This window comes from Columba livia, chromosome 1 (assembly GCF_036013475.1).
Source record: "Columba livia isolate bColLiv1 breed racing homer chromosome 1, bColLiv1.pat.W.v2, whole genome shotgun sequence".
In the NCBI taxonomy this organism is placed as follows: Eukaryota; Metazoa; Chordata; class Aves; order Columbiformes; family Columbidae; genus Columba; species Columba livia.
The window spans coordinates 4,504,505-4,521,381 of NC_088602.1; the positions used below are offsets into that span (position 1 = coordinate 4,504,505).

Below are 16,877 nucleotides of genomic sequence, written 5' to 3' on the forward strand. Positions count from 1 at the left end.
ATGAACAGTGATGCCTTGGCTGCTCTTAAGACAACAATTCCTTTTCAAGGCAATGCAGAGGGATCATGGAGATGATTTCAATAGTTGGATGCTTTCATTAAGGTGGTGAAGACACTTAGAGGGCAAACTCCTACAGCTGTCAGTGGGGTAGTTTTCCACCTTCAAATGTGTGACAGTAAAAATTTAGAGGTGGTGCAGGCAGTGTGATGAGGAAAAAGGGAATAATTGACAATGCTGTTGCACCTTTGCAGTCATTGCAGGAGCTAATAGAGATAAATTGTGGCTTTCCAGCTAGGATGGGGAACATCAGTGCTTCCCACTGCAGCCGAGAAGCTACAGAAAATTCAGTGAGCAGGATCAGCACCAAAAAATAAGTCCTACATTACAGTATGGGATGAATGCAGTTGCTGCTGGTGGGGAAAAGACATTGCTCTCCTTGCCATGAGGAAAGTGTGTTGGGACACTGGCACAGGGCATTATCACTCCTGTTGTTTTGGGGTTTTTTTGCAAGATTGAGTCTGTCCTATATTGTCTCTTTGGGACATCTCACCTGGAGATGGTTGAGAGAGGGTGGAAAGATTTTACTATTCCCTCCTGCCCCCTCAAGGAATGTTCTTTTCTTAGTGTGGAAGCATAATAATAATAATGATAATGATGACGATGATAATAATAATACACAAAAACAAAAGCAACTTTTTTTTTTTAATCAAACAAAATATTTAGGTTTGTATGACGGTTCTGGACCACTTTGTCACTGTGAAGGGTAATGTCTTGTGCCCAGCAAGATCATCCTTTGTCAGCTTTCACATCCCCAATGTCTTGTGGGAGTTGTGTCTCTGAGATAGTGCCTTTTTTCCTGCTTTTTAAGGCATGAGCATTTTTACCATACTGGAACATGTTCCACATCATACAGGTGTTTAAAAAAGATGGACCCAATTTCGAAGCACTATAATAAAAAATTGGGTCCATCTTTTTGAAACACCCTGTATAACGATTATTGATTGCCATGCAGCAAGGATGACTTGTGGATCAAAAGTTGCAGAAATTCAATTATTAGAAATTATTTCTTACTTATACACAACAAACACATTTAATGGTGGGAGAACTGTGAAGTGCCACCACACAGCAGTAAGGACAAACCCAGGAACAACATGAGACTTTCCCAAGTAAATCCCAAAAAGGTACAATTTACAGAATAGGCAGAAGTAGAGTGTGGAGGTAGTCAGGATTAAGGATCTTGCAATTATTTTACTGTTTATCTAAGAAATGGTGAATAAAAAGGTCAAGCCTACACCCTTGGAGACAATCCTCTTGGTCCTTACCAAAAACCGGTATTAGTTGCAGGCTGTGGTGGAGGGTTTAGTATTTTCTTTCCTCTCCTGAAAGCAGTTTTGACAGAAAGGTGATAATCCACCCAGTCTTGTGGGCTATAAGGGCAGGGCTTCCCTTCTCCACGCGCTTTAATTCATACCACGGGATCTGATGACACATGGGGTAAATCAGCATCAGTCTCTTTGCTAGGTTAATCCTTGGGTAACTTTCTAGGACTCAGTTTACAAAATATTAATTGCATAAGCAATGTCCAATCCCATCACCAGGGTACAGGCATTAATCTGGAGGTATTAGAGGATTGTCTCTTACTGTCTGGAATTAATATTATGAAAGCGTTTGGAGTTTAAGTGCTTCTAGTCCTCTTCCACACCGAGGGCCTGCATCTGTCCCTTTTGGGTTGGGACAGTCCCCGAGCTGTGGTCTTTGAGTTGGGGTGTCAGTTCATTAACTACTGATTTATTTTGGTTTAGGTCCATTCCTGGTGATTGCTGATGTGTTTATACAGGAACCATGGTCATTCTACGACAGGTAAGTGAAGCATTCCTTTCTTCAGCATTTCTATTTTTACTCTATCACCTCAAGGACTAATAAAAGTCTATTTTGGGGGTAAGGGTCAAGTCAGGCTATTATTATCCCATTCTATTTCCCTAAAAGGACTGTTACAAGATACAGAGATACTCATTAGCCTTAATCCTTGATTAGCTTAGAGGAAATCATTGCTCTATGTGTGTAGTCCAGATTAACCTCGTGCAATGTTCCACTTCTATTTTGTCATCTGGGATGGCCCAGGAGCTGCACGTGAGTCCTCGATATGCAGAAGAATAAAACAGTTTATTGTCTGCCTTGGACAATGATCTAGTCAAGAAATTATTTTCAACTTCTAGGAACAGTGCTGCTTTGGTTATGTAAGAATGGAGTCCTGTTGCACATTTAAAAATAAATTGAAGAGGATTTAAGTTGTATGGAAGGTCTCATGTAGATTATAAATAATATAGGGCTTCAAATTGTAGTGTTTTCCCTGGGCCTAGGCATAATGTGTCTCTCACATGCAGCTTCTATGTTGTCTCATTGCCATGTCTCACCTGGACAGGACTGACCGTACTGCCACATGTCCCACGTCAGGGCTGCAGATCGAGATTTAAACATGTCAACACAGTCAGTCATTCAGGTGATGGACCAAATCTGCCCAAGAGTTTTGGATCAAACCCGTGTCTGTCTTGGCAAATAAGCTTTTGGCTGCAACTGGGCAGAAAGCTCTAGGCCTTTGAAGTTGCATGCAGGAACTCACGTGGTACCAGTTCATAACAGTGACAAGAAGAGCTGAGGATAGCTTTAGGGGTGGAAGAAATGGTAAATTATAGAATCATAGAACAGTTTGGGTTGGAAGGGACCTTCAAAGCTCATCCAGTGCCACCCCTGCCATGAGCAGGGACATCTTCACCAGATCAGGTTGTTCAGAGCCCCATCCAGCCTGGCCTGGGATGTCTCCAGGGATGGTTCATCCACCACCTCTCTGGCGAACCTGGGACAGGGTTTCACCACACCCAGTATAAATAATTTCTTCCTCATGTCTGGCCTGAACCTCCCCTCTTTTAGTTTAAAACCATCACCCCTTGTCCTGTCGTAACAAGCCCTGCTCAAGAGTCTGTCCTCATCTTTCTTACAGGCCCCTTTTAAATATGGAAAGTCCACAATAAGGTCTCCCTGGAGCCTCCTCTTCTCCAGGCTGAACAACCCCAACTCAACTGAAATGCTCTTTACAATGCTGCCCTGACCTTTCAGTAACTGTGGGCCAACAAAACCAATCTGCATTTCGCTAGGGGAGATAAGGAGGTCAGTCCTCCTTCCAAAAGACTTAGAGGTGTTGGCCCCATATCACAAACTCTGACTGATTCAGTTTGTGATGCCAAGGAAAATAGGTGTGGAAATTAAAATGAAGTAAGTTTATATGATAATTTCAAAGTTCAGAATAACAGCTGTATGCCATAACAGCCCTGTCTACAAAGGTGTTGCTGCAGGCTGCCTGTAATGTCTCTCTGCTGGAGGTTACCCCACTGTGGCTCAGGTACTAGCTCATAGTCTTCTGTATTGGTTTGAATTTGCCATTTGCAGAGCTTTAATCAAATAATCAATCATCATAATTACCTAAAACCAAAGTTTCTTGTCTAGGCAGGGAAGCAGGGTGTTTCTAGAAGTCACTTCCTTCTCACCTGTCCTATAGTAGGTTGAATCTCCTTTCTGGATATGTCTCTCTCCCTTGTCTACCAACTGCAAGACTAGTTTAAGTGCTTGACATTTAGATAGACCCAGCTCTGAATGGAGATCTGAGGTGTAGGGACATAGTTCTTTTCTTCTGTCACCCCTGTTTTCTGAGCAACTCACAGCAAAGGGGACAAGTAGATGGCAGTAATAGCTCCACAAACATAACCAAGGCACTTTATGCCATCCAGTCTTTGTGGTGTCTGCTCTGGGCTCTACTTAGTCAGTCCCAGGATCTTGTCTGGGATTTGGGTCCATATGAAAATCTCAGGATGTGGTTAGTCTGGTTGGAAAATGGGGCTGAATTCTTGGGCTTTTACCTGTCAAGTCTGTAGTGTTACAGCCGTAAAGTTGGAGCAGAGCAGGAGTGATGTTGCCCTTATTTAACAGGTGAGAGTGTTTTCTAGGATGTTACATTGGAAAGGAAAACTTATTTCTGTACTGAAAGCTGGATGCTAGAGAATAAACCTGAAGTCAATTGTGACTGATGTGTTGTGTTCAAAGCCCATCACCTCCAGGCAGGTATTACAAGAACTCTTAACACCAAAGCCAATGTGCATGTTCAGTTTTCTGTAGGTTTTTTTAGGGAAGATATTAATTTTTTTTCTATACAAACATTTTTTAGTTCTTAAGGACTGGGTGTTAAAAGTGTATGAAGTTCAGGTGGGGTCCCAGAAGTTATCAACAATATTTGATATGTTACTTTGGGATTAGAGCTTCTTATCATTAAACAAGAGAAACCCTAGCTAGTTTTCAAAAAGCTCTTCCATTTCTTGCTGTTCTCAATAGTTTTGAGAATAACTCTCCCTGTGGGTTCAGATGTTGAGTGGGTACTGACAAATATCAGGGAAATAGGTTTCTGTAGAACTATTGCTTGCTGCAAATATCTCTCTGCAGCATGCATAAGGTGAGCAAGGACCCCTCCACAAAGAAATAAGGTTGCCCAGTTGTTAGCAGATACAGGCTGTTTCTCAAGTCACTTTATACCAGTTTACCCCATCTAAAGGTCCAATCTGAGTCACACTTGGAACATGCTGTTCTCTGTGGTCCAGAGCTGCTGTTTATGGTGGTGCTTAGTTGCAAGTAGCAGCAATATATGTATTTTGTCTCCTCCACTTTTGCTGTAAGATTTTTAGAAATACATCTGTGCTGTTACTGTTCAACGTGACTTTCCAGGGAGCTTTCTGCCAGTCTTTTGGGTTCTTTTTGTTTGTTTGTTTGTCCCATCCCATTTCCTATGAAAACTTTCTCCACTGAGATCAATCAGAGGACCAAATCATTGCCTAGGATAGATCAGCACAGAGCTTTTAGCCCCTATGGCTTGGTTTCCCCATCTTCACCCAACTATAAATCCAGAAATTTTGAAGATGAGCCTGTGACATTGCATATCTTTCACTTTCCCAGGAAAACAGTTCCCACTAGGATGTTCCTTAGAGGTTGGCTCTGGGATGGCAGAGCATGGAGGACAGTGCATGGCTCTGAGCAAGGGGAAGAGAAAGCACAGAGCTCCTGCCCTGTGTCTTCCACCCAGTAATTCAGAAGAAAAGCCAATATTGTTCCCCCAGCAGGGGCCTGCAGGGAGCCAAACTTATCAGCTTTAGTCACTGGCAAATTACTCATGGCAAGTCCATTTCCACTCACAAAGAAAGGGAAGAAGAAAAAGGAGGGCTTCCGAAATTCCTGCCTTGGCAGTATGACAGGTTCATTTGGCTCCGCAGCACAGCGGTGGTTTATTCCCTCATGTTGGGCCTTTTATTTAAAGCAGAGTTGTTTTTAGAGCTGGAGTGGAGACCAGGAGGGTGTGGTGGCCCTGGCTGCAGATGACCACACGGCCTGGCAAGGGGCACATCGCTGTTCTATGGAGAGGGCTTTGCTGACCCCAACGCTATCCTGATAGCAAACAGTGAATGTTTGCTGCTTGACACATGGATGTTTTTGCCAAATCCCATCTTCTCACTCATGTAGGCAACCCTCATACAACCTGATTTTAAAGCTGAGTTTTCCCAGTGCTGCAAATTTCATAGACTCACAGAATAGTTTGGGTTGGAAGTGCCACCCCTGCCATGAGCAGGGACATCTTCACCCAGATCAGGTTGCTCAGAGCCCTGTCCAGCCTGGCCTGGGATGTCTCCAGGGATGGTTCATCCACCACCTCTCTGGCCAACCTGGGACAGGCTCTCACCACCCTCAGTGTAAACAATTTCTTCCTCATGTCTGGCCTGAATTTCCCCTCCTTTAGTTTAAAACCATCACCTCCTGTCCTATCATAATTTCCTGCTGCTGGGCCAGATTGGTAGAAATCAAAACCACTTATCTGCTGGGGAATAAAGCACACTCACAAAATTTAAGTATTTCATTCAGGACCAAGTTCAGCATCCCACAAAGTTCATCCACTAAATTAGACTTGGCAGGAGATTGTACCTGTAAAACTCTCGTCTCCTGACCACATCCAGATCATGTGAGGGGCATTGATGTCGTTATGGGTTTCTCTCAGTCTCAGTGGCCTCCCAACCTGCTCCATGGGTTGTAGGGAGAGAAGTAGAAATAAGAGTGAAAAGAAACAGCAGAGACCTAAGCTAAGCAGATAAACAAGACCAAAGCTCAGCCAGCAATGATGGTGTTGAGGGATCAAGTATTGTGGGTGCCTCAAGCTGTAAAGCTCTTTTTAGTTTGACATGGAGGGCAAGGAAGGTGCCTAGTTTGAAGCTTTGCAGGAGCCAAGGCTCGGTCAGAGACCTCAGGTTTGCTCTCCTGGCTCAGCAGTGCTCCTGGTGGTGTGACTCTTGGAGGCAATGCAAAACTTCACCGTTTCTCTACAACCGTTGATTCTGCAAAGTCTGGGCCACCCCCGGCATTCCTCTGAGCAGAAAAACTCCAGCACTGTTTCACCTTTAAACCCCACAAAATGAGTCCCACACAAATAAGACCGTTCTTGATATGTTCATGTCACTGTTTTCTGAGGTTGTTTGTGTCTTGCTGTTATTGTCCTGGGACCGGCTTGTAGCTAAAATTGTCCTTTCCCCTTCTTGCTCTTTCTCAGGTGTTTATATAAAGAGCAATCACTTTCCTTCCTAGACTCAGAATTGACCAAATTCCTGCAAAATCCTTTTTTTCCTCTTGCAAAACAAGCTCTGCAGCCCTCTTGTGATGGTATCAGCCCTTTCTGAACCTCCTCCAGCTTAATTTCTTCTTGCTAAGAAATTGCACATTGCAATTTCTTCTTGTTTAGAATTGCACATGGTGCTGCAGGTGAAAGGGGTTTGTGCAGTTCATTAATGAGGAGAAATAGGTTTTGTGACCACCAGCATTTACAGAGAATCATTCTGATGATCCAGAGATGTTTTCCCTTAGTGGGAGAAAGAATAGCAGAGACTGGATTTTTAAATCTTTCGGTCCTTTCACAGACATCTCCCAGCTGAGGTCTGTGAGCTCCGGGTTTACCTGGAGCTGACATAAACTATCTGGGGTGTTATTGGATAATATGCATTCAGCTTCGCTGAGTGATTCATTGTGCTATATATTTTGTTAGCAAGAAGAAAGGGGTGGGGGAGAAAATCAGCGTTATTGTAGCTCTTCTCAGGGCTGATTTGTAATCATGTTATTATGAAAAAGCAAAGCGTAAGTCCAGTGTTTGGATTCTCTTCCTCATAAACACTGAATAATTTAAGTCTTCTCCCATTTATGCCTTGTATCTGTCTGATCTATGAGTCTGAGGCTTCCCTGGATAGCTGTAACGCAGCAATGAAAAGTCCAGCACAAGCCAACCAAAGGGCACATTTGCATATAGATTGAAACATGAATTGTTGGGAGCCATTCATTAGTTGCAGTGCTCAAGACATTTGGCATTTTAACAGCTCCCTGCATCAAATCCTTTCCATCAAATTTATGAGACAATTAAAGTGCCAGGGTAGCTGTGTGCAGAAAATGAAGCTGCAGGCTAGGAAGATGTTCTTGCAGTGCTATGGCTGCAGAATATAAATTGCATGATGTCAAATAAAGGTAAGGTGAGCAATCTCAGCCCTGCTTCTTAGAAACCCTGTCTGAAATGCCCTCATTCCTGCTTTTTTGATACCTTAGAGAAGCTCTCAGGATCCATCTTCCCCAAAGTATGTGCACTGAAACCTTAATCTATTTTATCTCAAGATAGAGCAGGCTTGGAGTGAGAGTTGTTATATGTGTGGGTGAGTTTAGGTTTTCTTTTTAAGAGGCAGTAGCAAAATACCCAGTCAATGGGACATTTGTTTGAGGGTACTGGAGACTTCAAAGGACTTGATAAGTAAACTTACTTTGAATTAATCTTGAAATGTTAGCTTTCCCAGGGAAAATCTGCATCCTTGGGACGGCTCTTGCACAGCAGCTCACATGTCATCTTGTCTTCTTGATGGTAAATTCTGTGTCTGTCAGAGTCCTTAAAGACGGGATTTAAATTGCTGAGACCTGAAGTCTAGAGGGAGAACAGAGAAATTCAGCCCCTCAAACTGCCTCTTTCCCTTAAGTCTTCCAACTCATCGTGGCCACAAGTTACACCAGGGGACGTTTAGATTGGATATTAGGAAAAATTTCTTCCCAGAAAGGCTTGTTGGGCATTGGAACAGGCTGCCCAGGGCAGTGGTGGAGTCACCACCCCTGGAGGGGTTTAAAGTTGCGTAGATTAGGTTCTTAGGGACACAGTTTACAGGTGGACATGGTTTAGAGGTGGACTTGGTAGTGTTAGGTTAATGGTTGGACTTGATGGTCTTCAGGATCCTTTCCAACCTGAACAATTCTATGATTCTATAACCTGACTCTGAAGAAGCCTCACTGTTTGGATATGATTTCTGTAAAGAAAAAACCCCTACTGAATCTTGGACCTCATATGGCCATTGTGCACCAGTGAGTGAAGCCAGTGGCTGATGGCCCTTCCAGCAACTTCTTTGTAGGAGTGAGGTTTGGGGTGGGAGGTCAGAAATCCTTCATTCCCACCCACCCCATCCCACCCACATCTTATCTTGCTGCTAGGGATCAACACAAGGTTTGATTTCCCTTGGTCCTCACTCTAGTCATTGAGCCTCTGATTACTGTCAATAAGGGGAGGAAGCATCTTCATCCCAGCTGTGCAAACAGAACACAGCAGAGGATATCCCATCCCATCCCATCCCATCCCATCCCATCCCATCCCATCCCATCCCATCCCATCCCATCCCATCCCATTATATCATCTCCATCCCTGCACACCCACCTCCCTCTGTTTGCCCTCCACTTCCTCCCAGATGTGCGATGCAGCAGTTGGCTGAATCAGGTTGTCCATAGTTTCACCAAAATCATATGACTTACAAGTACTTTAAAAAACCTTGAGCATAATTTATCATTTCTTACTTATTGATGTTATTTTTACACAGATCAGTTCTCAGATGGGATACAAGGAGTGACAGTTGGAGGGAACTGGAACACAAAAGGTTCCACTTAAATTTGAGAAGAAGCTTCTTCTCAGTGAGGGTGCCAGAGCCTGGCCCAGGCTGCCCAGGGAGGTTGTGGAGTCTCCTTCTGTGCAGACATTCCAACCCGCCTGGACACCTTCCTGTGTAACCTCATCTGGGTGTTCCTGCTCTGGTGGGGGGATTGGACTGGATGAGCTTTTGAGGTCCCTTCCAATCCCTGACATTCTGTGTTTCTGTGTATTTGGGTAAAAGTTAGACATTTAAGCCAACGTGGCTGCTGTAGGAAATGTTCGCGACATGACATCCTTAATGGAGTGTGGGACCATGATTTTAATCTGCTTCTTGTACAAATGTCTGTGCAGCAGATAGGCAGCTCTCCCTGTTAAACATGACCTTCCTTTTTATCAAATTCCCCTTGTGAAATTGGAAAACAACAGCAAGACATTAAAAACGAAGCCCTCAACATTTCATGGATTTGGGGTCACAGGCACATCTGTGGAATGACCCTGATGTACATTAGTCAAAGAGTTGGCCTTATGGTTTAAAATTCATTTATTTTTTCAAGCCACAGCATCGTTTCTAGCACAGCGTAGATTTGATAGATATTTTCCTAAAAAAAACCCCAACAAAACAACAGAGCTCTGGCTTTCTACAATCAGGTTCAAGAAACTGTGTGCAGATCCTGGGACCCAGGGGAAGGAAAACAATAACAGACCTTTTCAAAGGCACAGATTGAAAAATGGCATTTCTTTCTCAACAGAAAGTTGAGCTGGGAGTACAGAGAATATCTGCTGAGATGTCATTGCCTGGTCAATAAATGAAATAATTTTATTGGAATTAAAAGCTGACCTTGAAGACAGAATTCCAATGAGAATGTCAAAAAGATAGCCCCACTGTCAGCCTTTAGCCAAACTCAAGAGTTTTCATTACAAATTCTGTTTATATGATTTTCCTGTTGCATTTGAGGTTTTGGTGAAATCGCATTCTCTAGGGAAGATTCCCAGTAAGAATTTTGGAGGAGTAAATCTATTTTTAGTTGTTTCATAAATGTGACCAAAACAGAAGGTTTTGGGTGTTTGTTAGAATGCACATAAGGAGACTGTTCTGAAAAAAAAATCTGATTAAGAACAGAGTAAATTGAATGCTGTGAGTGAAATAGCCCAGGACACGCTGGTAAGCCAGCTGGCACTTTGGATACCTCTACTGGGATTTCAGCAGTGGGGAAATGAGATGAATAAGTGTGAACTGTGACTTGGAAATTTGTTCGCTGATGCTTTTGCGTTTCATTTTGCCACTCCTGGGTATATTTACAGATATTGGTCTAGCGGTCAGCAGTACTGACAGGCTGGTGCAGGGGTTGTGCTTTAGACTGTTGCCATTTGAGGAAATTGCCTTCTGACCCCATCTATGGGGGTCTGGGTTTTGCAAATGACTCCGCTCTGGTGAGACCCCCCTGCAGTGCTGGTCCAGCTCTGGGTCCTCAGCACAAGACACACATGGAACTGCTGGAGGGGGGCCAGAGGAGCCAAAGAAATGATCCAAGGCTGGAACAGCTCTGCTGGGAGGACAGGCTGAGAGAGCTGGGGTGTTCAGCTGGAGAAGAGAAGCTCCGGGGAGACCTTAGTGTGTCCTTTCTGTACTTAAAAGGAGCTGATAAGAAAGATGGGGACAGACTTTTGAGCAGGACCTGTTGTGATAGGACAAGGGGTGATGATTTTAAATGAAAAGAGGGGAGATTCAGGCCAGGCATGAGGAAGAAATTTTTGCCCCCGAGGTTGGTGAGAGCCTGTCCCAGGTTGGCCAGAGAGGTGGTGGATGAACCATCCCTGGAGACATCCCAGGGCAGGCTGGACGGGGCTCTGAGCAACCTGAGCTGGTGAAGATGTCCCTGCTCATGGCAGGGGTGGCACTGGATGAACTTCCAACCCAAGGTCCCTTCCAACCCAAGGTCCCTTCCAACCCAAACCCTTCTGTGATTCTATGATTCCCCTTCCCACACCACCCTCCTGCTCTCTGCACAGGCAGGTGGTATTGGCTGAGGAGTGCAGATGCTTTCCTGCACTGAGGAAAGGCCAATATTAAGTCTGCAAAGATTTCATCCTCCAGTAGGCACTTCTGTGAAAGGAGAAAACGCCACCAGCTATAAATGATGATGACTTCTGTTCCTGAACAGATATTATGACAGAATTTTGAACAGGGCTACAGTGTGCTATAGTTTAGAACTTATATGAAATAATTAACCACATTTGTTCAGACCCAGTTCTCTCCTATTTAGTATTCTGTACCCAAACCAACTGTTGGTGGACACCAAGAGATGAGTAAGCGTACAGTGTAATTCCCTCACAATATTTTCGTGTTCTTCAGATAATTTTCTGGCCTCCACCTATGAGCTTTCAGCTCCAGGTTTTCCCAAGTCTGATGTTATTTATTTGGCTAGCAGTCCCTAATGCATCTCTCTTCCAAGCACTCATCTATCTTCATAACTTCTCCAGGTGTCCTTTCTACCTCCATAGCTTTTTGCTGAACCTAGTCCCTACTGACTTTGGTGGGTGTCTCTTTATTTTTGGACTGGAACAGCATTTTAAAGAAGCATCTCTACAGAACCCAGAAGGAAAAAATAAGTTGGATTATTTTGCACGCTGAAGAAGAAAGGGCCAAATTCTGTTTGTTTTTAAGGTTGCGGAAAATTGCCTGTCTGGGACACAGTCTTGCCGGTGGTTTGCATACTACAACTTGGAAGCCTTTTGTGCAGCCGATGTGAATGCAACGTGAGCAATTTATGTGCATCTCCTACCGGCCAGCCAAGCATTTTATTGCCAGCACCGTTGCTGGCAAATGACTCTTAAGGTCACACACTGCATTTTCATGATCTGCAAATCACTTTATAAAGTCATTTTGCTGCCCTTTAACCCCATAAAATTGCTAGATTCAGTGCAAGGACGACAGGCAGCCCTTTCTCATTAAGTAGATGCTTGAAGTCTGACAGCATTTGCATCCAGCAAAATGCAGTGGGGGCATTAACCATATTTCCATGCTGATACTCTGTCAGCCCGTTTCTTACAGAAACATTCACATAATTACTGTATCTATGTGATAATACACTTGCAGTTTCAAAATCAAGGCTGTACGGCAATTACTGCGTTTCTCAAAACAAGTGTAAAATTGATGAGCATTCTTCACAAGAATTAATTTCCCTTTACATGATTTAGGTTTTCACATGAGCACCAACCAACAACTACTTGTTGCTGGACTGGGATCTCTGCCACACTGGACACCTTGCAAACCCACAACAGAAATAAAAGTTTGGTTCCAGGAGTAACATTTAGCAAAACCCATTTGTAATGTAACCCTTTTCATCGTAAAGCAGAGAAAATGTGAGACAAATACACTTTGGAGGCCACATCCCCTAATTACACTGTGTAGCATATGCAGAATGGACTGTCCATGTAATAAAATATCCATGAGGACACTAAGAAGCACCAAGAATACAATAATTAGTTGCTGCCCCAAAAGCATGCAGAGCTTATTTCTTTTATGTTTTCATTCTGCTAGCTACTAGAGTTCAGGATGTCCATATGAAAGTTTAATCCCACCGGAAATCTTATCAGCTGCCATTCCTTGAAAATTTCATGTATGACATAGGTCTAACTTGCTTTTTCAATCTGTGGCTACTGCTTTATTTTTAATGGCTGGTGATTATTTGGTGGGACTTAGATTTTGAAGCAGGTTTGTGTGTTTGTGTGTTCATTGAGGGTGATAAAACACTGTCCCAGGTTGGCCAGAGAGGTGGTGGATGAACCATCCCTGGAGACATCCCAGGCCAGGCTGGACGGGGCTCTGAGCAACCTGAGCTGGTGAAGATGTCCCTGCTCATGGCAGGGGCGGCACTGGATGAGCTTTGAAGGTCCCTTCCAACCCAAATTATTCTATGATTCTATGATATAGGACTGATGTTCGAGGTCTGGTTTCTGATTTCTCTCTGGTAGCCAAGTCTCTTCAATATGTGCCCAATGGACTATAAACCATTAACTGTAAAACCGTCCCAAGCTCATGGTTTGAAGGCATCCACAGTGCATATCTGTACCTGCCGTGATCCAACCAGGCAACCATCTTGGATCCGCCACCTACAACTGTGATTTGAATAGTGATGCTTGTCCCTATCTCTACCATCTTGTGCCAGTCTAAAAACTCCACTCTGTCTGTTTGCAGCCTCTAGGTTAGGGTTTGTCTAGCTGGACTTGCTGACTTCAGACCCTTAATCAACCCCATTGTCCTCTGGTGTCCCTACCTTCTTCCAGAGCCTTCTGGAATTTCATGCCTTCCGCAGCCCAGTTGTGATGAAGTGAAATTTGGGATTAAAATGCACACTCTGTCATTCCTCATTCTGCTTAGGGTACTATTGGCATGAAAGTTTAATTAAAACGCGTGGAGAAATAACCAGAAAGAAACCTCCTGATGCACTTGGTAATTCCAGATAGTTACAGCAGATGGGGCTGGTTTTGTGCTGCTGGGAGCCCATGGTGCAGTTCCATGACTGTTTCACCTGTTCCCTTGGAAGGATCCATCAGCGACAATTTAGGAAATTTTCCAACCACAATAGGCAAGAGGGGCTTGAAGAATCCAGGCAAGTGGCTGTGATTACCATCCTGCTCTACGTTTCCATCTCAAGGGTGGTCTTGCGTGGAGCCAACCCTGGAGTCTCCAAACCTATGAAGCAAGCAATGAAATATGGATGATTTTGCTCTATTTTAGTAAATACTGGTTTATTTAATCTGTTTCCTGATGATAAAAAAGTCCAGGTGCTTTGCCTCTTCAAGATTTTCTTGACATCTGGGAGTGTCTTTTCTCCTCTTGGAAGAACACAGCTTGTATCTCAGCATCTCTGCATCCTTGTGGCTGGCTCCTATGGAGCAAAAACCACTATGAAGACATTTTAGATTACATCATCAGCACTGCCAGCATGATTTTTTGTGTTTGTTTTCTATTTTGCTTCCTCCTGTCATTCGTTCCTCTCAGGAACTGTCTTTTCAAACACACCCCTGATGCAGTCCACTTCTCCCTTAAGCAGTTGTATCACAAACTCCCTCAAGATGCCATTGACTGAGCTGCAAACTAACCCTCCTCCAGACTCCCTCACCCTCCTCAGTAACCAAGACAACCCCCACAGATTATCAAAGAGAATGTGTAAAAAGGGCAATGCTGCTCAGATCCAGCGTGGCAGTGAAGGAAAAGCAGCACTACTCCCTTTTCATTCAATATTTCTGAAGATGAGACATGATATTTTAAACATTAGGGCTTGTCTAGACATGTCAATGCCACTTTGGCTAATGCGGAGCCTTTGCACAGACACGTTTCTACTGGGAAAACTGCATTTACATGAGTATAGATTACTACTATATGGGAAAACAATACATTTTTACTAGGATTAAGCATGTCTTTATACTTTGTCTACATTCCTGTTTATATAGGAATAGCTGTGCAGATTACGATAGTACCGTGTCTATTCAGTACACAAGAACTGATTGCAGACTAGATCTCAGTGAGGCTGATAAAAGGCAGGGAGGAGGGAAGGAGGAACCTTAAGAACACAGAGCGTGAAAGATGAAACTCTGAAAGAGAAGTTGACAGGTTGTATATGAAAAGCAAAAGAGATTTTTGTCTCATATGGTGGAAAAATCCTGCTTTGTTTCCCCAGGAATAAAATCAGGTAAAACAATTAAATTCATGTCATTGCTTTCTGGCTTCTTTGAACGGGCTTTCTGAGCCAGGATGAAAAGCATCCCTTCCAATTTGCATTTCTGTGTGTGATCTTATTTTTTCTTTTATTTTTTCCCCTTTATCAGTGGAATTCAAGCTGTGTCCTTTTTGTGAATCATTGTGATCTTGAAAATGTTGTATGCCTCAGAGACAGAAAAATGTTGTGTGAAAGTATTGATACCTGATTAGCTCCCTCTGTTGCATAGTTCTGCAGCTCTCGTGCTCATCAACTGAGACTCTTCTTTCATGAATCAAATCAAACATCTCTTTGCCTTCACCTGGGAAATAAAGCTCATCCATGAGCAAGGCAGAGCCTCCAACAATGCTACTTGATGATGCCACAGCAGATAGAATCACAGAATAATTTGGGTTGGAAGGCACCTTCAAAGCTCATCCAGTGCCACCCCTGCCATGAGCAGGGACATCTTCACCAGCTCAGGTTGCTCAGAGCCCCGTCCAGCCTGGCCTGGGATGTCTCCAGGGATGGGGCATCCACCACCTCTCTGGCCAACTTGGGACTGGCTCTCACCACCTTCAGATACTGGTATAGGCAGCACTTCCACTCCCTTGGCCATGCACGTTCCTGCTGTTCTCTCTGCTCCTTCACTGGGGCTCTGCTGATTGCCTGATGAGCCAGTTCGGGGACTAAACCAGCAAAACACTTTGCAAAAATACATGAAAATGTTGCTGCTGGGTTGACTCCCTGAGCCAGTTCACCACGGGATCAAATCAAAGAAAGGGATGGAAAAACACAGCTGTATTGTCCAGCCATAGGGACCTGCTGGAACCAGCATCCCTCCCAAACTGTGGTCACTGAAGATGCCATTCCCTTAATCCCATCTTCCTAAAGCTTGATACACAGAACAATATGCCTTTAAAGGAAAATCTCCAAAATATTTGCTTCTGGGTGGCTAAAGGCAAGTGGTTTCCACCGTGCCCCCTATTGCAAACTAGGGAACTCTTAGCTGTACCCTTAGTTGTCTGGGGGATGGGGGTGACTGTTGTTGGCAGATTTAGAACAGATCTGAGATCTCCCAATGTGGAACCAGTGCAACATCGTCTCAGTCTAACAGTACTAAATTATGTGCTCTTACCCCCTCTGATTCTGCCTGGTTTAATTTTACTCCTCTCCAGTTTTCCAGATTTGTACATTTTACGATTGCTCTGTTGTCTGCCTTTGGATTTCTTCTATTTGCATTTAGGACAGGACCCAGACATGGGGCTAAAAGGCTCAGTCTTCATTTCCTGTTCCACTTCTGTGTCTTAGCAAACTCTTTTCAATCGCATCCCAAGCGGTGGCCATCAGGCTTTTTTGTGTGAGACCTGATACGTGGGGCTCTGGCACGGTGTTTGGGTGGGTGACGCCCGGGGCCAGCCTAATCTGCTTGTAACGTCAACGGATTGAGGGATTCTCCGCTTCTCCTGCGACAGTAATGCCGTAGGAATCACGGATTAAATCTTCTATCTCCGTGTTTGTCTGCATGCTTAAAACCTGCTCCTGAGCCAAGAGATCCCAAACAAGTCAACAACAAGCTCCTCGCCAAAAGCCAAGGACGAGGTCAAACATCGCTTGGAGCTGAGCTTTGTTGCACCATACTGCATTGCGTCCATGCAAACCTGATTAAATCCATCATTTTTGCTCCAGGAGTCTTTGACTATCCCTCAGCATTAAATGGGAAGATGTTGGGATGGGTGCCACATTTGTGGTTGGTTTTTTTTTCTCTCCTGTCAGTATCAAAGTTACAGGATGAGCGAGCAGTGCATTGGTTATTGAATTATTTAACAATTCCTCTTGCGTCTCTCCCTTTGCTTCAGAAAGCTTTTGTGTGTAGCACGTTACCTTGGCTGACAGCTGGTGCCTCATGTGCTACAAGAAATTGGGAAGAGAATCTTATTTATTTATGAAACAGAAAATTTGTTAGGGTTACTGACTACCAGCATGTGTTTTTCTTGCATTACAGTTTGTCGTTAGGTAGAAATTCTAGCTTTTTCTTTCTTTCCCACCTTTTCTTGATGCTGGTGGCATTTGCACAGCTAAAGATGAGTGCGAAGAACAGAGATGAGCTGTCCTAGTTCTCCTCTGGGTTGGGCAGCTGTAGATCCAGGAGAAGC

The 16,877-nt window shown here is 43.9% G+C and overlaps 1 protein-coding gene across 2 annotated transcripts in view; it reads left to right on the plus strand.

Moving 5' to 3' along the window:
* The window catches only part of MYO7A (myosin VIIA), a 113,181-nt gene that overhangs the window by 19,397 nt on the left and 76,907 nt on the right, over positions 1–16,877 (plus strand). For both annotated transcript variants that reach the window (XM_065075097.1, XM_065075155.1), the window contains exon 2: positions 1,803–1,860. In XM_065075097.1, coding sequence (XP_064931169.1) covers positions 1,843–1,860 — 18 coding nt within the window. In that variant the 5' untranslated portion in view covers positions 1,803–1,842. The remainder of the gene's footprint in view (positions 1–1,802; positions 1,861–16,877) is intronic.